Below are 13,425 nucleotides of genomic sequence, written 5' to 3'. Positions count from 1 at the left end.
TGGGGACACTTCAAGAACCATGGGGTATAGATGGGATCCGCAGGAGACATGGGCACTTTAAGACTTTGAAGGGGTGTGAACTGGCTCCTCCCTCTATGCCCCTCCTCCAGACTCCAGTTTTAGAATTGTGCCCAGGGAGACTGGTCACACACAGGGGAGCTCTACTGAGTTTTTCTGAAAAAGACTTACGTTAGGTTTTTTATGTTCAGGGAGCACTGCTGCCAACAGTCTCCCTGCATCGTGGGACTTAGGGGAGAGAAGTCAGACCTACTTCTAATGAGTTTAAAGGCTCTGCTTCTTGGCTACAGGACACCATTAGCTCCTGAGGGTTTGGAACACTGGTACGCCTAGGAGGGGTTCACTCCCAGAGCCCGCCGTCACCCCCCTTGCAGAGCCAGAAGTCAGAAGACAGGGGAGTAGAAGAAGATAGAAGACTTCAGTGACGGCTTTCTGAGGTACCGCACAGCAATCGCGCTGCGCGCCATGCTCCCACACACACAGCGGCACTACAGGGTGCAGGGCGCGGGGGGGGGGGGGGGGGGCGCGCCAGTGGCGTGCGGTGAGGTCAGTAGCTGGTGAGGCACTGCAGCCATAATGTTGGCCGAGTTCCGCCGATGACCCATACAGCCGCCGTGCTGATGCCCGCTGCCACCCCTGTGCTGATGCCCGCTACCACCCCAATAATATTGTGCCTAGGGGCGGCCTGACCCTTAAATTCGCCCCTGAAGGTCCCCTGTCAGCCGGGCAGACTCAGCATGGGTCCCTGTGGCTGCAGACATGTCCCGCCACCCCCTCACCTCACAGACAGCGTTTCTCACGCTGCCAGGCACAGAGGCAATATATAAATATCTATCTTATCTATAGTATATACACATATTATATATCAGATGCACATGGCAGCACTCAGTGATCTATATTAGTAAAGAATCACATGACCCCAAGTCCTTCTTAGCTCAAATTTTCAGTATTTCCACCTTTATCAAGAATTCTCGTGAGTCGTGTAATTCTTTACTAATATAGGCCCTCATTCCGAGTTGTTCGCTCGCAAGCTGCTTTTAGCAGCATTGCACACACTAAGCCGCCGCCCTCTGGGAGTGAATCTTAGCTTAGCAAAATTGCGAAAGAAAGAGTATCAAAAATTGCTAATAGAAATTTCTAAGCAGTTTCTGAGTAGCTCGACACTTACTCTGCCACTGCGATCAGTTCAGTCAGTTTCGTTCCTGGTTTGACGTCACAAACACACCCAGCGTTCGCCCAGGCACTCCCCCGTTTCTCCAGCCACTCCCGCGTTCTTCCAAGAAACGGTAGCGTTTTTTCACACACACCCATAAAACGGCCAGTTTCCGCCCAGAAACACCCACTTCCTGTCAATCACACAACGATCACCAGAACGAAGAAAAAACCTTGTAATGCCGTGAGTAAAATACCAAACTTCTTAGCAAATTTACTTGGCGCAATCGCAGTGCGAACATTGCGCATGCGCAATTAGCAGAAAATCGCTGCGATGCGAAGAAAATTACCGAGCGAACAACTCGGAATGAGGGCCATAGACCATTGAGTGCCGCCATTTGCATCTGGTATAATATGGGCATCTGTATCCCGGGAGGGTACCATGGCAAGTTTTGCTAGATTATTGGTGTGCTGGCCTTTTTCTTACTATATACTGCATATATACACATACAATTTTTTTTTTATTATATATATATATATATATATATACACATACATACATACATACATACATACATATATATATATATATATATATACATACATACATATATATATATATATATATATATATATACATACATACATACACACACACAATATATATAAATATATATATATATATATATATATATTAGAGAGTATATGTGTGTACACACACGTTATGAAAACACACAGGGAATACACACGCATCCCCCTGCCCCCTTCCTTTCCCCCATACTTCATATTCAGTTTGCTGCTGCAGGTCAGGATCTCCTCCGTGACTGGGGGCTTGGCGGCGCAGAACCTCCTCCTCCTCACATTTAGGGCTGTCATAGAGTGCTCGCGGTGTGCTGCCGGGGCCCGGCCACTGGCGCTTCAGCTGCCTGCTCTCCGCGTTAGGTGGTATGGATAGGAAAGCCACCTGTCGCGGAAGCGCTAACAGCTGAACCGCCGGGCAGCAGCAATGGGACGCGGGTGCGTAGCTGGTATAGAGCAAGGTTGTCTCCGTCTCTGAAAAAAAAAATTAGTCTGCGTGGACACACGGGAAGGGGGGGGGGGGAGGGAGAGGAGGAGAGGGACAGGGGTCTGTGCGCGCCGTCTGCGGGGACACATGGGGGGGAACACAGGGGACGCTGGCTGTGCTAGCAGTGGGGACACCAAAAGACACTCACCACGGAAGGGTATGTCGGGCAGCGCTGCGGCACCCTCCCAGGTCCAGGATTAAAGATAGGGCCGGCCCTCCCGCTGCCCAATCCTATCTTCTTCAGTGACAGGGGCGTGCTTTCAGATGAGCTGAAAGCACGCCCCTGTCAAAGCGGCACTGCTAGTAAGTGCCGCTTATAGGTCTTTTGTCAATGGGCTTTCACTGCCCAATGCTTGGCCCCGCCCCCCGCTTCCGGACCTTTCTCACTGACGGCGGGAGGCACCGAGAACGGTGCCTCTGAAACACATTTAAAAACAGTTTTTTATAGGGTAAAATGATTAAAATAATACACAGCCTAAAGCAGATACTTATGACACAGAATATGTGTCATAAGTATCTTCTTTGTATTATTTTAATCATTAATGACAGGGGAGGCACTGCCTCCCCTGACTGCACGTCCCTGGAAAGCGCCCTGGGCAGCATAAAATCCTCATTTTCAGGCTGGCAGAAGTGGGATATGAGTGCCTGGGCACAAAATCCGAACCCCTGCCAGTATTATATATTAAAAAAAATTGCGGGGCTGAAGCACCCCATTAAGGGGGTGGGGCTTAGCCCTCACAGCTCTCACCAGCGCCATTTTCTCTGCAGAGACGCTGGTCCTCTCCTCCAAACACTGCTGTACAAGTAACAGGGTGCAAAACGGGGGGGGGGGGGCGGCATAATTTGGTGCAAATATAAAAGCGCTACTGGTCTGGGGCTTTATATTAAGGTTTCAGATCTGGGATTGAGCGCTGGGTTGTGAGCTGGCAAACTCCCTCTGTGTTTCTCTGACAGGCTTTACTGTGGGTCTGTCCCCTATTTGCCCAGTGTGTCTGTGGGTGTCGGTACACGTGAGTCGGCATGTCTGAGGCTGAGTGCTCTTCCCAGGAGGAGACTGTGTTAGGGACAGAAACGGCTGTGGGAGTGACCCTGTCGGCACCACCGACTCCTGATTGGGTAAATGTGTTGAATGCCTTGAATGCTAATCTGGCTCTTATTAATAAGAGATTGGATAAATCTGAATCTCAGAACCAGGCATGGAAGAAATCTGTGGAGGATGTGTATCACAGGTCCAGACCCCCTCGGGGGTCACAAACGTTCATTTGCTCAGTTGACAGATACAGATACCGACACGGACACTGACTCCAATGTCGAATATAGTGATGCCAGATTAGACCCAAAACTGGCAAAGAACATTCAGTACATGATTGTGGCATTAAAAGACGTGTTACAAATCACTGAGGACCCTGCTGTTCCTGATACTAGGGTCTGTATGTATAAGGGAAAGAAACCTGAGATAACATTTCCGTCCTCTCATGAACTGAATACCTTTTTTGAAAAAATCCTGACAAAAAGTTTCTGATTCCCAAAAGGATTCAGGTGACGTATCCGTTCCCCGCTGGGGATAGAGAAAAGTAAGAATCATCCCCCGTTGTGGAAGGCCCTATCACGGTTGTCTAAAAAGGTGGCTTTACCGTCTCCTGACACAGCAGCCCTTAAGGAGCCGGCAGATCGTAGACAGGAAAATACGTTAAAATCCATTTACATCGCCACAGGTACACTGCTCAGACCAACCACTGCATCGGCGTGGGTGAGTAGTGCAATTGAAAAATGGGCCGATAACTTGTCATCTGATATAGATACCCTAGATAGAGATAGCATCCTGTTAACGCTGGGTTATATCAGGGACGCTGCGGCCTACCTAAAGGAGGCGGCGAGAGATATTGGCATTTTGGGTTCAAAAGCCAATGCCATGGCGATTTCAGCTAGACAAGCATTGTGGATTCATCAATGGAATGCTGATACTGACTCTAAGAAGGCTATTGAGTCGCTCCCATATAAAGGTAGTGTCTTGTTTGGTGATGGTCTCACTGAGTTGGTATCTACGGCTACCGCGGGTAAGTCGTCATTTTTGCCTTATGTTCCTCCACAGCAAAAGAAAGCCTATTTTCAGATGCAGTCCTTTCGGCCAAATAAATACAAAAAAGGCCGGGGTTATTCCTTCCTCGCTAATAGGGGAAGAGGAAAAGGTAAAATATCTCCGGCCGTCGCAGGTTCCCAGGAGCAGAAGTCCTCCCCGGCTTCTGCCAAATCCACCGCATGACGCTGGGGCTCCTCTGCGGGAGTCCGCACCGGTGGGGGCACGTCTCAAGCTCTTCAGTCAAATCTGGGCTCGTTCGGCCCTGGACCCATGGGTTTTAAAAATAGTGTCCCAGGGGTACAAACTGGAGTTTCAATTTCTTGCGAATAATTCTGGACACAGAATTACAGAGAGTGTTTCTTCCAGAAGAAAAGGCACTGGAAATCCAGAGTTTGGTCAAACAGATTCTGAAACCGGCGAGAGTATCTATCCATCAATGCACTCGTTTGCTGGGAAAGATGGTGGCGGCCTGCAAGGCCATGCCATTTGGCAGGTTCCATGCCAGAGTGTTTCAGTGGGACCTGTTGGACAAGTGGTCCGGATCCCATTTGCACATGCACCGGAAAATAATCCTGTCCTCCAAGACCAGAATCTCACTCCTGTGGTGGCTGCACAGCTCTCACCTCCTGGAGGGACACAGGTTCGGGATCCAGGACTGGATCCTAGTGACCACGGATGCGAGTCTCCGGGGCTGGGGAGCAGTCACACAGGGGGAAAACTTCCAGGGAAGATGGTCAAGCCAGGAAGTTTATCTACACATAAACGTTCTAGAGTTAAGAGCCATTTACAACGGTCTTCTTCAAGCGGAACGCCTCCTTCGAAACCTGCCCGTGCTAATCCAGTCGGACAATATAACAGCAGTAGCGCACATAAACCGCCAGGGCGGAACAAAAAGCAGAGCGGCAATGGCAGAGGCCACAAAAGTTCTCCGCTGGGCGGAAAGACATACAATCGCTCTTTCAGCAATCTTCATTCCAGGAGTGGACAACTGGGAGGCGGACTTCCTCAGCAGACACGATCTCCATCCAGGAGAGTGGGGTCTGCATCAAGAGGTCTTTGCAGAAGTGACAAGTCTTTAGGGAATTCCTCAAATAGACATGATGGCGTCTCGCCTCAACAAGAAACTTCCGAGATATTGTTCCAGGTCGAGGGACCCTCAAGCAATAGCTGTAGACGCGCTAGTGACACCATGGGTGTTTCAGTCGGTGTATGTGTTCCCTCCGCTTCCACTCATACCAAAGATCATAAGAAGAATAAGGGTTCAGGCGATCCTCATTGTTCCGGACTGGCCAAGGAGGGCTTGGTATCCAGATCTTAAGGAATTACTCATAGGAGATCCCTGGCCTCTTCCTCTACGAGAGGATCTGTTACAGCAGGGGCCGTGCGTGTATCAAGACTTACAGCGGCTACGTTTGACAGCTTGGCGGTTGACCGCCGAATTCTAGCCCGAAAGGGTATTCCACGTGAAGTCATTCCCACACTTCTTCTGGCTAGAAAAGAAGTAACGGCAAAACATTATCACCATATTTGGAGAAAATATGCGTCTTGGTGTGAATCCAAGAGGGCTCCTACGGAAGAATTTCAGTTAGGGCGTTTTCTCCATTTTCTACAAGCAGGTGTGGATGCGGGCCTAAAGTTAGGCTCCATAAAAGTACAAATTTCGGCATTATCGATTTAAAAATAATTGGCCTCCCTTCCAGAAGTTCAGACTTTCGTGAAAGGCGTTTTGCACATCCAACCTCCTTTTGTGCCCCCAGTGCCACCATGGGATCTTAATGTGGTATTGCAGTTCCTGCAATCTTATTGGTTTGAACCTTTACAGAAGGTGGAGTTGAAAATTCTTACTTGGAAAGTGGTCATGTTATTGGCCTTAGCATCCGCAAGGCGGGTGTCTGAGTTAGCGGCTTTGTCTCTCAAGAGTCCTTATTTAATCTTCCATGAAGATAGAGCAGAGTTGAGGACTCATCAACAATTTCTGCCGAAGGTGGTTTCATCGTTCCACATGAACCAGCCTATTGTGGTGCCGGTGGCTACTGACGTCTTTGCGGAGTCAAAAGCTCTCGATGTGGTCAGGGCTTTAAAGATTTATATGTCACCAGGACGGCTCCACTTAGGAAAACAGAAGCTTTGTTTGTTCTGTATGCTTCCAACAAAATTGGAAATCCTGCTTCCAAGCAGACTATTGCGCGCTGGATCTGTCATACGATTCAGCAGGCTCATTCTACGGCTGGATTGCCGTTACCGAAATTAGTGAAGGCCCATTCTACCAGAAAGGTGGGCTCATCCTTGGCGGCTGCCTGGGGGGTCTCGGCATTACAACTCTGCCGAGCAGCTACTTGGTCGGGTTCAAACACTTTCGCAAAATTTTACAAGTTTGATACCCTGGCTGATGAGGACCTCATGTTTGGTCAATCGGTGCTGCAGAGTCATCCGCACTCTCCCTCCCGTTCTAGAGCTTTGGTATAAACCCCATGGTTCTTGAAGTGTCCCCAGCATCCTCTAGGACGTATGAGAAAATAGGATTTTAATACCTACCGGTAAATCCTTTTCTCTTAGTCCGTAGAGGATGCTGGGCGCCCGTCCCAGTGCAGACTCTATCTGCAGTTATTCATTCTTAGTTATTGGTTATGGTTACACACAGGTTGTGTTTCTGTTATAATCAGCCTGTTGGTGACATTGTTCATGCCGTTGACTGGACTTCTGTTAAATGCCATGTTGTACAACGTGTTTGTGGTGTGAGCTGGTATGTATCTCACCATAGTTTAACAATAAATCCTTTTCCTCGAAATGTCCGTCTCCCTGGGCACAGTTCCTATAACTGGAGTCTGGAGGAGGGGCATAGAGGGAGGAGCCAGTTCACACCCCTTCAAAGTCTTAAAGTGCCCATGTCTCCTGCGGATCCCGTCTATACCCCATGGTTCTTGAAGTGTCCCCAGCATTCTCTACGACTAAGAGAAAAGGATTTACCGGTAGGTATTAAAATCCTATTTTTAGTCTGACAGAGTTTGTTTGTTTTTCTGGGGAGGGGGGGCGCCAATTTTCTGCCTTGCCCCGGGTGACAAAAATCCTAGTTTCGGCCCTGCCTTGGGATGCCATTCATTATTCTTCTCCCTCCAAACACGGCGAGTGGAGTTTATACCAAAAAGTTTGATTTTGCTCTCATCTGACCACATTACATTTTCCCAATACTCCTCTGGATCATCCAGATGGTCACTGGCAAACTTTAGACGGGCCTGGACATGTGCTGGCTTAAGCAGGGGGACCTTTCGGGCACTGCAGGATTTCAATCCATGACAACGTAGTATGTTACTAATGGTAACCTTTGTGACTGTGGTCCCAGCTCTCTTGACGTCATTGACCAGGTCTCCCCGTGTAGTTCTGGGCTGATTCCCCACCATTCTCAAGATCATTGATACCCCACGAGGTGAGATCTTGCATGGAACCCCAGGTCGAAGGAGATTGTCAGTGATCTTGTATTTCTTCCATTTTGTAATAAATGTGCCAACAGTTGATCTCTTCTCACCAAGGTGCTTGCCTATTGTCGAGTAGCTCATCCCAGCCTTGTGCAGCTCTACAATTTTTCCCTGGTGTCCTTAGACAGCTCTCTGGTCTTGGCCATGGTGGAGAGGTAGCAGTCTGACTGTCTGAGGGTGTGGACAGGTGTCTTTTATACAGATAACGTGTTCAAACAGGTGCCATTAATACAGGTAACGAGTGGAGGATAGAAAAGCTTCTTAAAGAAGTAACAGGTCTGTGAAAGCCAGAAATCTTGCTGCTTGGTAGGTGTCCAAATATTTATTTTCCACAAGAATATACAAATAAATTGTTTAAAAAAATCATACAATGTGATTTCCTGGTTTTTCCCCCCAGATTCTGTCTCTCACAGTTGAAGTGTACCTATGATGGAAAGTGGGTCAACTTGCACAATCGGTGACTGTCCAAATACTTTTTTGCCCCACTGTGTGTGTGTATATATATATATATATATATATATATATATATATTCAAAAAGCTTGCCCCGTCACTCCTCTGAAATAACTGGCTGTGGTGCCCTTCCTTGTGGACCAGTAGGCCCACCGGTATGCAGTCGAAAAGATTAGGTGGCACTCACAGACTTGTAATCAACGTGAAAACTCCGCCAGGAGATTTATTGTGCAAAACAAGTAACGTTTCGGGGACGTGTCCTGGCGGAGTTTTCACGTTGATTACAAGTCTGTGAGTGCCACCTAATCTTTTCGACTATATATATATATATATATATACATAAACAGTATATATGGTTCACATCACGCCTTGATAAAGGGGCCCAGAGCTCCGAAACGTTGGTATCCTGTTTGTGATGCTTTAAATACACGTTTTCACCATTTCAAGACCCGGGAGTACCGCTGTCCTCTTCTTTTCTGCAGTGTGTATATATATATATATATATATATATATATTATATAAAATGGTTATTAAAATCTTAAATGAGTATGTACCTAATATTTATTTCTAGAAATAACTTGCTGGCAATAACATTTGTAATTTATTTACTATGTGTCTTTATTTTGTCTTATCAGTGCTGCACTGCTGGAAAGCACACCTGTGTGAGGTTACCAGGTAAAGGTGTACTTTAAGATAAAATATGTCTTAATGTCACTTTGTATTTTAGAATTACAGTCTTAAGTCATTGCTATGTTCTTGTAATTTGCCCAGAGTGATCCCATTGAAGAAACATGAATTGATTGTCACTTCTTCTCAGGACTGCATGTGAAGCTGTGGTCAATGCAAGGGCAATATATTGGTGAGATTCGATTATTGTATGCATAACTATATAAGCCAGCTGAAAATTACAGCTAGTTATCATTACCTACATTTCTGTGCATCACTTTAGATTGGCTGCAGAATGGGGGTGTGAGCAGAATGACTAATGGAAAGATACAATGTCTGTGATTAGGTTTCTTTGTCCTCCCATTAAACACAGGCCTCCAAAATGTCACTGAAAATCCTGCTTATGAGGCTAGCCACCAAGTCCAGGGAAAGGCAGCTACAAAACACAGTAGCCCTCATGCTCTGTGGGTGGACAGAGCTGTAGTATAGCAGACTATGGGGTATAAGCAATTGCGGACGAATTGCCGCAAATGTCGAAAAACGGGGCATTTTCGACACACAAAAAAAAAATCGACAATGCAATACAGTACTTTTCGCCAAAAAAAACGGACGTTTCAGATTCGACTTTTTTAAATTCGACATGTCTGCAATGGTAAAAATGCGGCTTTTCAACAAAAGTATATTCAATTGAGAAATGTTGATGCTTTTCGACAGTCATTTCGTCAATTTCAGTCCGCCTCATTTTGCTGGCGGAATCTAATAAAAAAAATTGAAAACATGTTTTTTTTGTTGCTAATAGCATATCTATTTATATTAGAAGGGATTATCTACTTGGTTTGTCTATTAGGAGCCACAAGTATTATTTATATATTTTTTAAAAGAATATATATATTTTTTTTACTGACTAAAATAATATGGAGAGATCAGAGCATGTTTTTCAGTGGGAAGGGGGTGGGAATGGGTTAAAAATCACGAAAAAAAATGCGTGGGGTCCCCCCTACGCAGCCCTTGGATTGGGGGGGGACAGCCTCGGGCTTCACCCCTGGCCCTTGGGTGGCTGGAGGGGGGGACCCCTTGATTTAAGGGGTCCCCACTCCTCCAAGGTACCCCGGCCAGGGTTGACTAGTTGGGGATTTAATGCCACGGCTGCAGGGACCGGTATAAAAGTGTCCCCCGGCTGTGGCATTATCTCTCCAGCTAGTGGAGCCCGGTGCTGGTGTTGAAAATACGGGGGACCCCTACGTCTTCTGTCCCTCGTATTTTTTGCACCAGGACCGGACGCAGAGCCCGGTGCTGGTTGTAAAAATACGGGGGATCCCCTGTCAATTTCCCCCCCGTATTTTTACAACCAGGACCAGCTCAAAGAGCCCGAGGCTGGTTATGCTTAGGAGGGGGGACCCCACGCAATTTTTTTCTGGGTTTTTTATACACTTTTGTGTCGTCCAAAAAGTCGAATCCAGGATGTACATATCCATCAATTGGTCCGTTTTTCGACAGCGGGACTGTCTAATGCGTTTTTTATTGAATATGTCAAATTCGGGTCCCGGCGGCAGGGTGTCTGACTGTCGAAATGTGTCGAATTAAAAAACGGTCGAATTCCAGCCGGAATTCGACCGCAATTGCATATACCCCTATGACTGACAGAACTCACAATAGGTCCTATAAATATCTATCTATCTAAAACAGCTGTGAGTGCTGCCCTGGTGGTTGCTGTAGGCAACAGTGGTTGCGCTGTACCTTGATCAGGCGCCCCTGGAGGAGAGGCTGAGCCATGCAAAGAGCCTTGTATGCCGCCCTGAGTTCCAGAATAGTGATCGGAAGCTGGCACAGCCGAGACAATCACCGGCCCTGGAATGTCTGTTGACAAGACACTGCATCCTCCCAACCCCCCCTCTCTAATTTGCCTATGCATGGGTACATTGCTGCTCCATCACTTTCACCACAAACCTGATAAAAACAAAACATGTGTGCTACTGAGACACACTAAAGTCTACGTCTATTGCACTCCCAGTTGCATGGAAAGTGTGCGTGTGGGCGCCTTGTGCGTCAGATGTGTCCATGCATCCAGAGCCGGCCTTAGGCATAGGCAAACTAGGCAATTAGTAAAAAATCTTTTGCTGCGCCTGTGTATAGTAATCTATTACAGATAAATTGAACCTGGAGCTTATGGCGTGGAGGACACGCTCGCCACTATAAGGAGATGTGCAATACTCCTACAGGGTTAACCAAATAAAGAATATGAATAGAGGCGCTCATGAAAATCACACACCAAAATTTCACAGGTTCAATATCAACCAAGGAATCAATTATGTAAATATAAAATATATGTATTTATTAATGATAATGTAAAAATACTATTTCATAATAGATAATTCACAAGTAATATTCCTTATGGCTTAGCATGATTTGTGAAATACAGAAATGTAAAAAACACATGAATTATCTAAGCTTTAATTAATGTACTAAGTATCCTTGAAATATCACTAAACTAAATAATTTGAAAGTTCAAAGAATATGTATCAGAATGTTGCAGTCTTTTTAGGAACACTGTTGCCACAGCTGCTAGATGTAAATCCTGAATATATCACAGTGGCTGCACGTATTGAGGATTGTCAGCATAAGTTAATATATGAAATACCTCTCCATAAGGGCTGGTGAACCCGAGCGTCCCCGGGTAAGTCCAAGAATTTGCCCAGTTGGTAGAAAAGCTGGAGGGTACGTGTGGTGTCTGGATACGTCAGCCGGCTGCAAGGTTTATTCAATTAACCTGCTGGTTTCACCTTGTGAGTGCTGTGCAGATAATCGTGGGCGGCAGGTGTATGGCTGCTGAATCGGACGGTATCTTAAGCCCAGCTGTATGAGGAAACTTCCTTCCAGACTACCTGGACGTGCACCGTCCGCCGGTAGAGAACGGGGTGGAAGATGCTGGAGACAATCGCCGTAGCCGCACAGCGCCTGCGGCTGGCCGTGAAGCCAAATGGAAAGCCGCCCACGGCTGCCGTTAGTGAGAGCCGGATGAGATGGCTGTGACCAGAGAGCGTCCTGGATGCGGGTGTTCAGTGAAATTGCAAAGGGGGAGGAGTCCTGACGCGTTTCGTCACGTGACCCGTGACTTTTTCAAAGATGACTCCTTTTGCACAGTGTATGTAATTTAAAGGGCTCTTAATTATGCCTACACAGATGTAACTAATCAATATAATCATACACCAATGGTAACACATGCACTTGTATATAGATTCCTTGGCTGTTTGAATAACAATCTATCTAGTTACGTACCTTAAAAAATAATAAAACCTAATAAAGTAGAATATATATTAAAAAATATATATGTTAAAAAACACATAATGGCGGAGCTAACACATAAATACATAAAAATAAAATAGAGTGTCATAGACACGAAAAACGGTGTTAATATAATATGTTAGACCGTATATCCCAGCTGTAATTCACAATGCACCCTATTGGTGCTGAGAGCTTATATATATATATTTTTAAAACCAGCACTGGGCTCTGCGCCTGATGCTGGTGCAAAAAATACGGGGGACAAAAAGAGTAGGGGTCCCCTGTATTTTATACAAGCCTCCCCCGCAAGCTGGTACTTGGAGAACCACAAGTACCAGCATGCGGGAGAAAAATGGGCCCGCTGGTATCTGTAGTACTACTGGAAAAAAATACCCAAATAAAAACAGGACACACACACCGTGACAAGTACAACTTTATTACACACTGCCGACACACACATACTTACCTATGTTGACACGCCGACTGCCACAGTCTCCGACGATCCGAGGGTACCTGTGAAAAAAATTATACTCACCTGCCAGTGTCCAGAGATAAATCCACGTCCAGAGATAAAATCCTCGTACTTGGCAAAATAAAAACACGCACACCCGTACCAGCGGACTGAAAGGGGTCCCATGTTGACACATGGGACCCCTCCAAAGCATAACCAGCCTCGGGCTCATCGAGCTGGTCCTGGTTCTAAAAATGCGGGGGGAAAATTGACATGGGATCCCCCGTATTTTTAAAACCAGCACCGGGCTCTGCGCCTGATGCTGGTGCCAAAAATACGGGGGACAAAAAGAGTAGGGGTCCCCCGTATTTTATACACCAGCATCGGGCTCCACTAGCTGGACAGATAATGCCACAGCCGGGGGTCACTTTTATACAGCGCCCTGCGGCCGTGGCATTAAATATCCACCTGATTGGCTGTCTCGCGCCTGAGGTCAGACAGCGCCTCGCAAAGCCTCTCCATTACTTTCAATGGTGGGAACTTTGCCGTCAGCGGTGGGGTTACCCGCGGTCAGCCGCTGACCGCGGGTGACCCCACCACTAGCCGCAAAGTTCCCACCACTGAATATAATGGAGAGGCTTTGCGAGGCGCTGTCTGACAGCTCAGAAGCGCAGCCAATCAGCAGAGTGCAAGGACGTTGCGCTCGCTGATTGGCTTAAGAGACCTTTCAGTGACAGCAGTCACGGGGGGGTCTCTCTGCATTCGTGGAAAGGGGTCCCATGTGTC

General features: G+C 46.8%; 1 protein-coding gene across 6 annotated transcripts in view; it reads left to right on the top strand.

The window, feature by feature from the left end:
* The window catches only part of LOC134917759 (WD repeat-containing protein 49-like), a 201,136-nt gene that overhangs the window by 179,022 nt on the left and 8,689 nt on the right, over window positions 1-13,425 (top strand). For 5 of the 6 annotated variants that reach the window (XM_063920313.1, XM_063920311.1, XM_063920317.1 and 2 more), the window contains 2 exons: window positions 8,876-8,915; window positions 9,012-9,099. In XM_063920313.1, the coding sequence (XP_063776383.1) occupies window positions 8,876-8,915; window positions 9,012-9,069 (98 nt within the window). In that variant the 3' untranslated portion in view covers window positions 9,070-9,099. Of the gene's footprint in view, window positions 1-8,875; window positions 8,916-9,011; window positions 9,100-11,448; window positions 12,049-13,425 lie in introns of all 6 variants that reach the window. The other variant, XM_063920312.1, reaches the window with a different exon arrangement.

This window comes from Pseudophryne corroboree, chromosome 1 (assembly GCF_028390025.1).
Source record: "Pseudophryne corroboree isolate aPseCor3 chromosome 1, aPseCor3.hap2, whole genome shotgun sequence".
In the NCBI taxonomy this organism is placed as follows: Eukaryota; Metazoa; Chordata; class Amphibia; order Anura; family Myobatrachidae; genus Pseudophryne; species Pseudophryne corroboree.
This window is presented reverse-complemented; position numbering and strand designations above follow the sequence as displayed.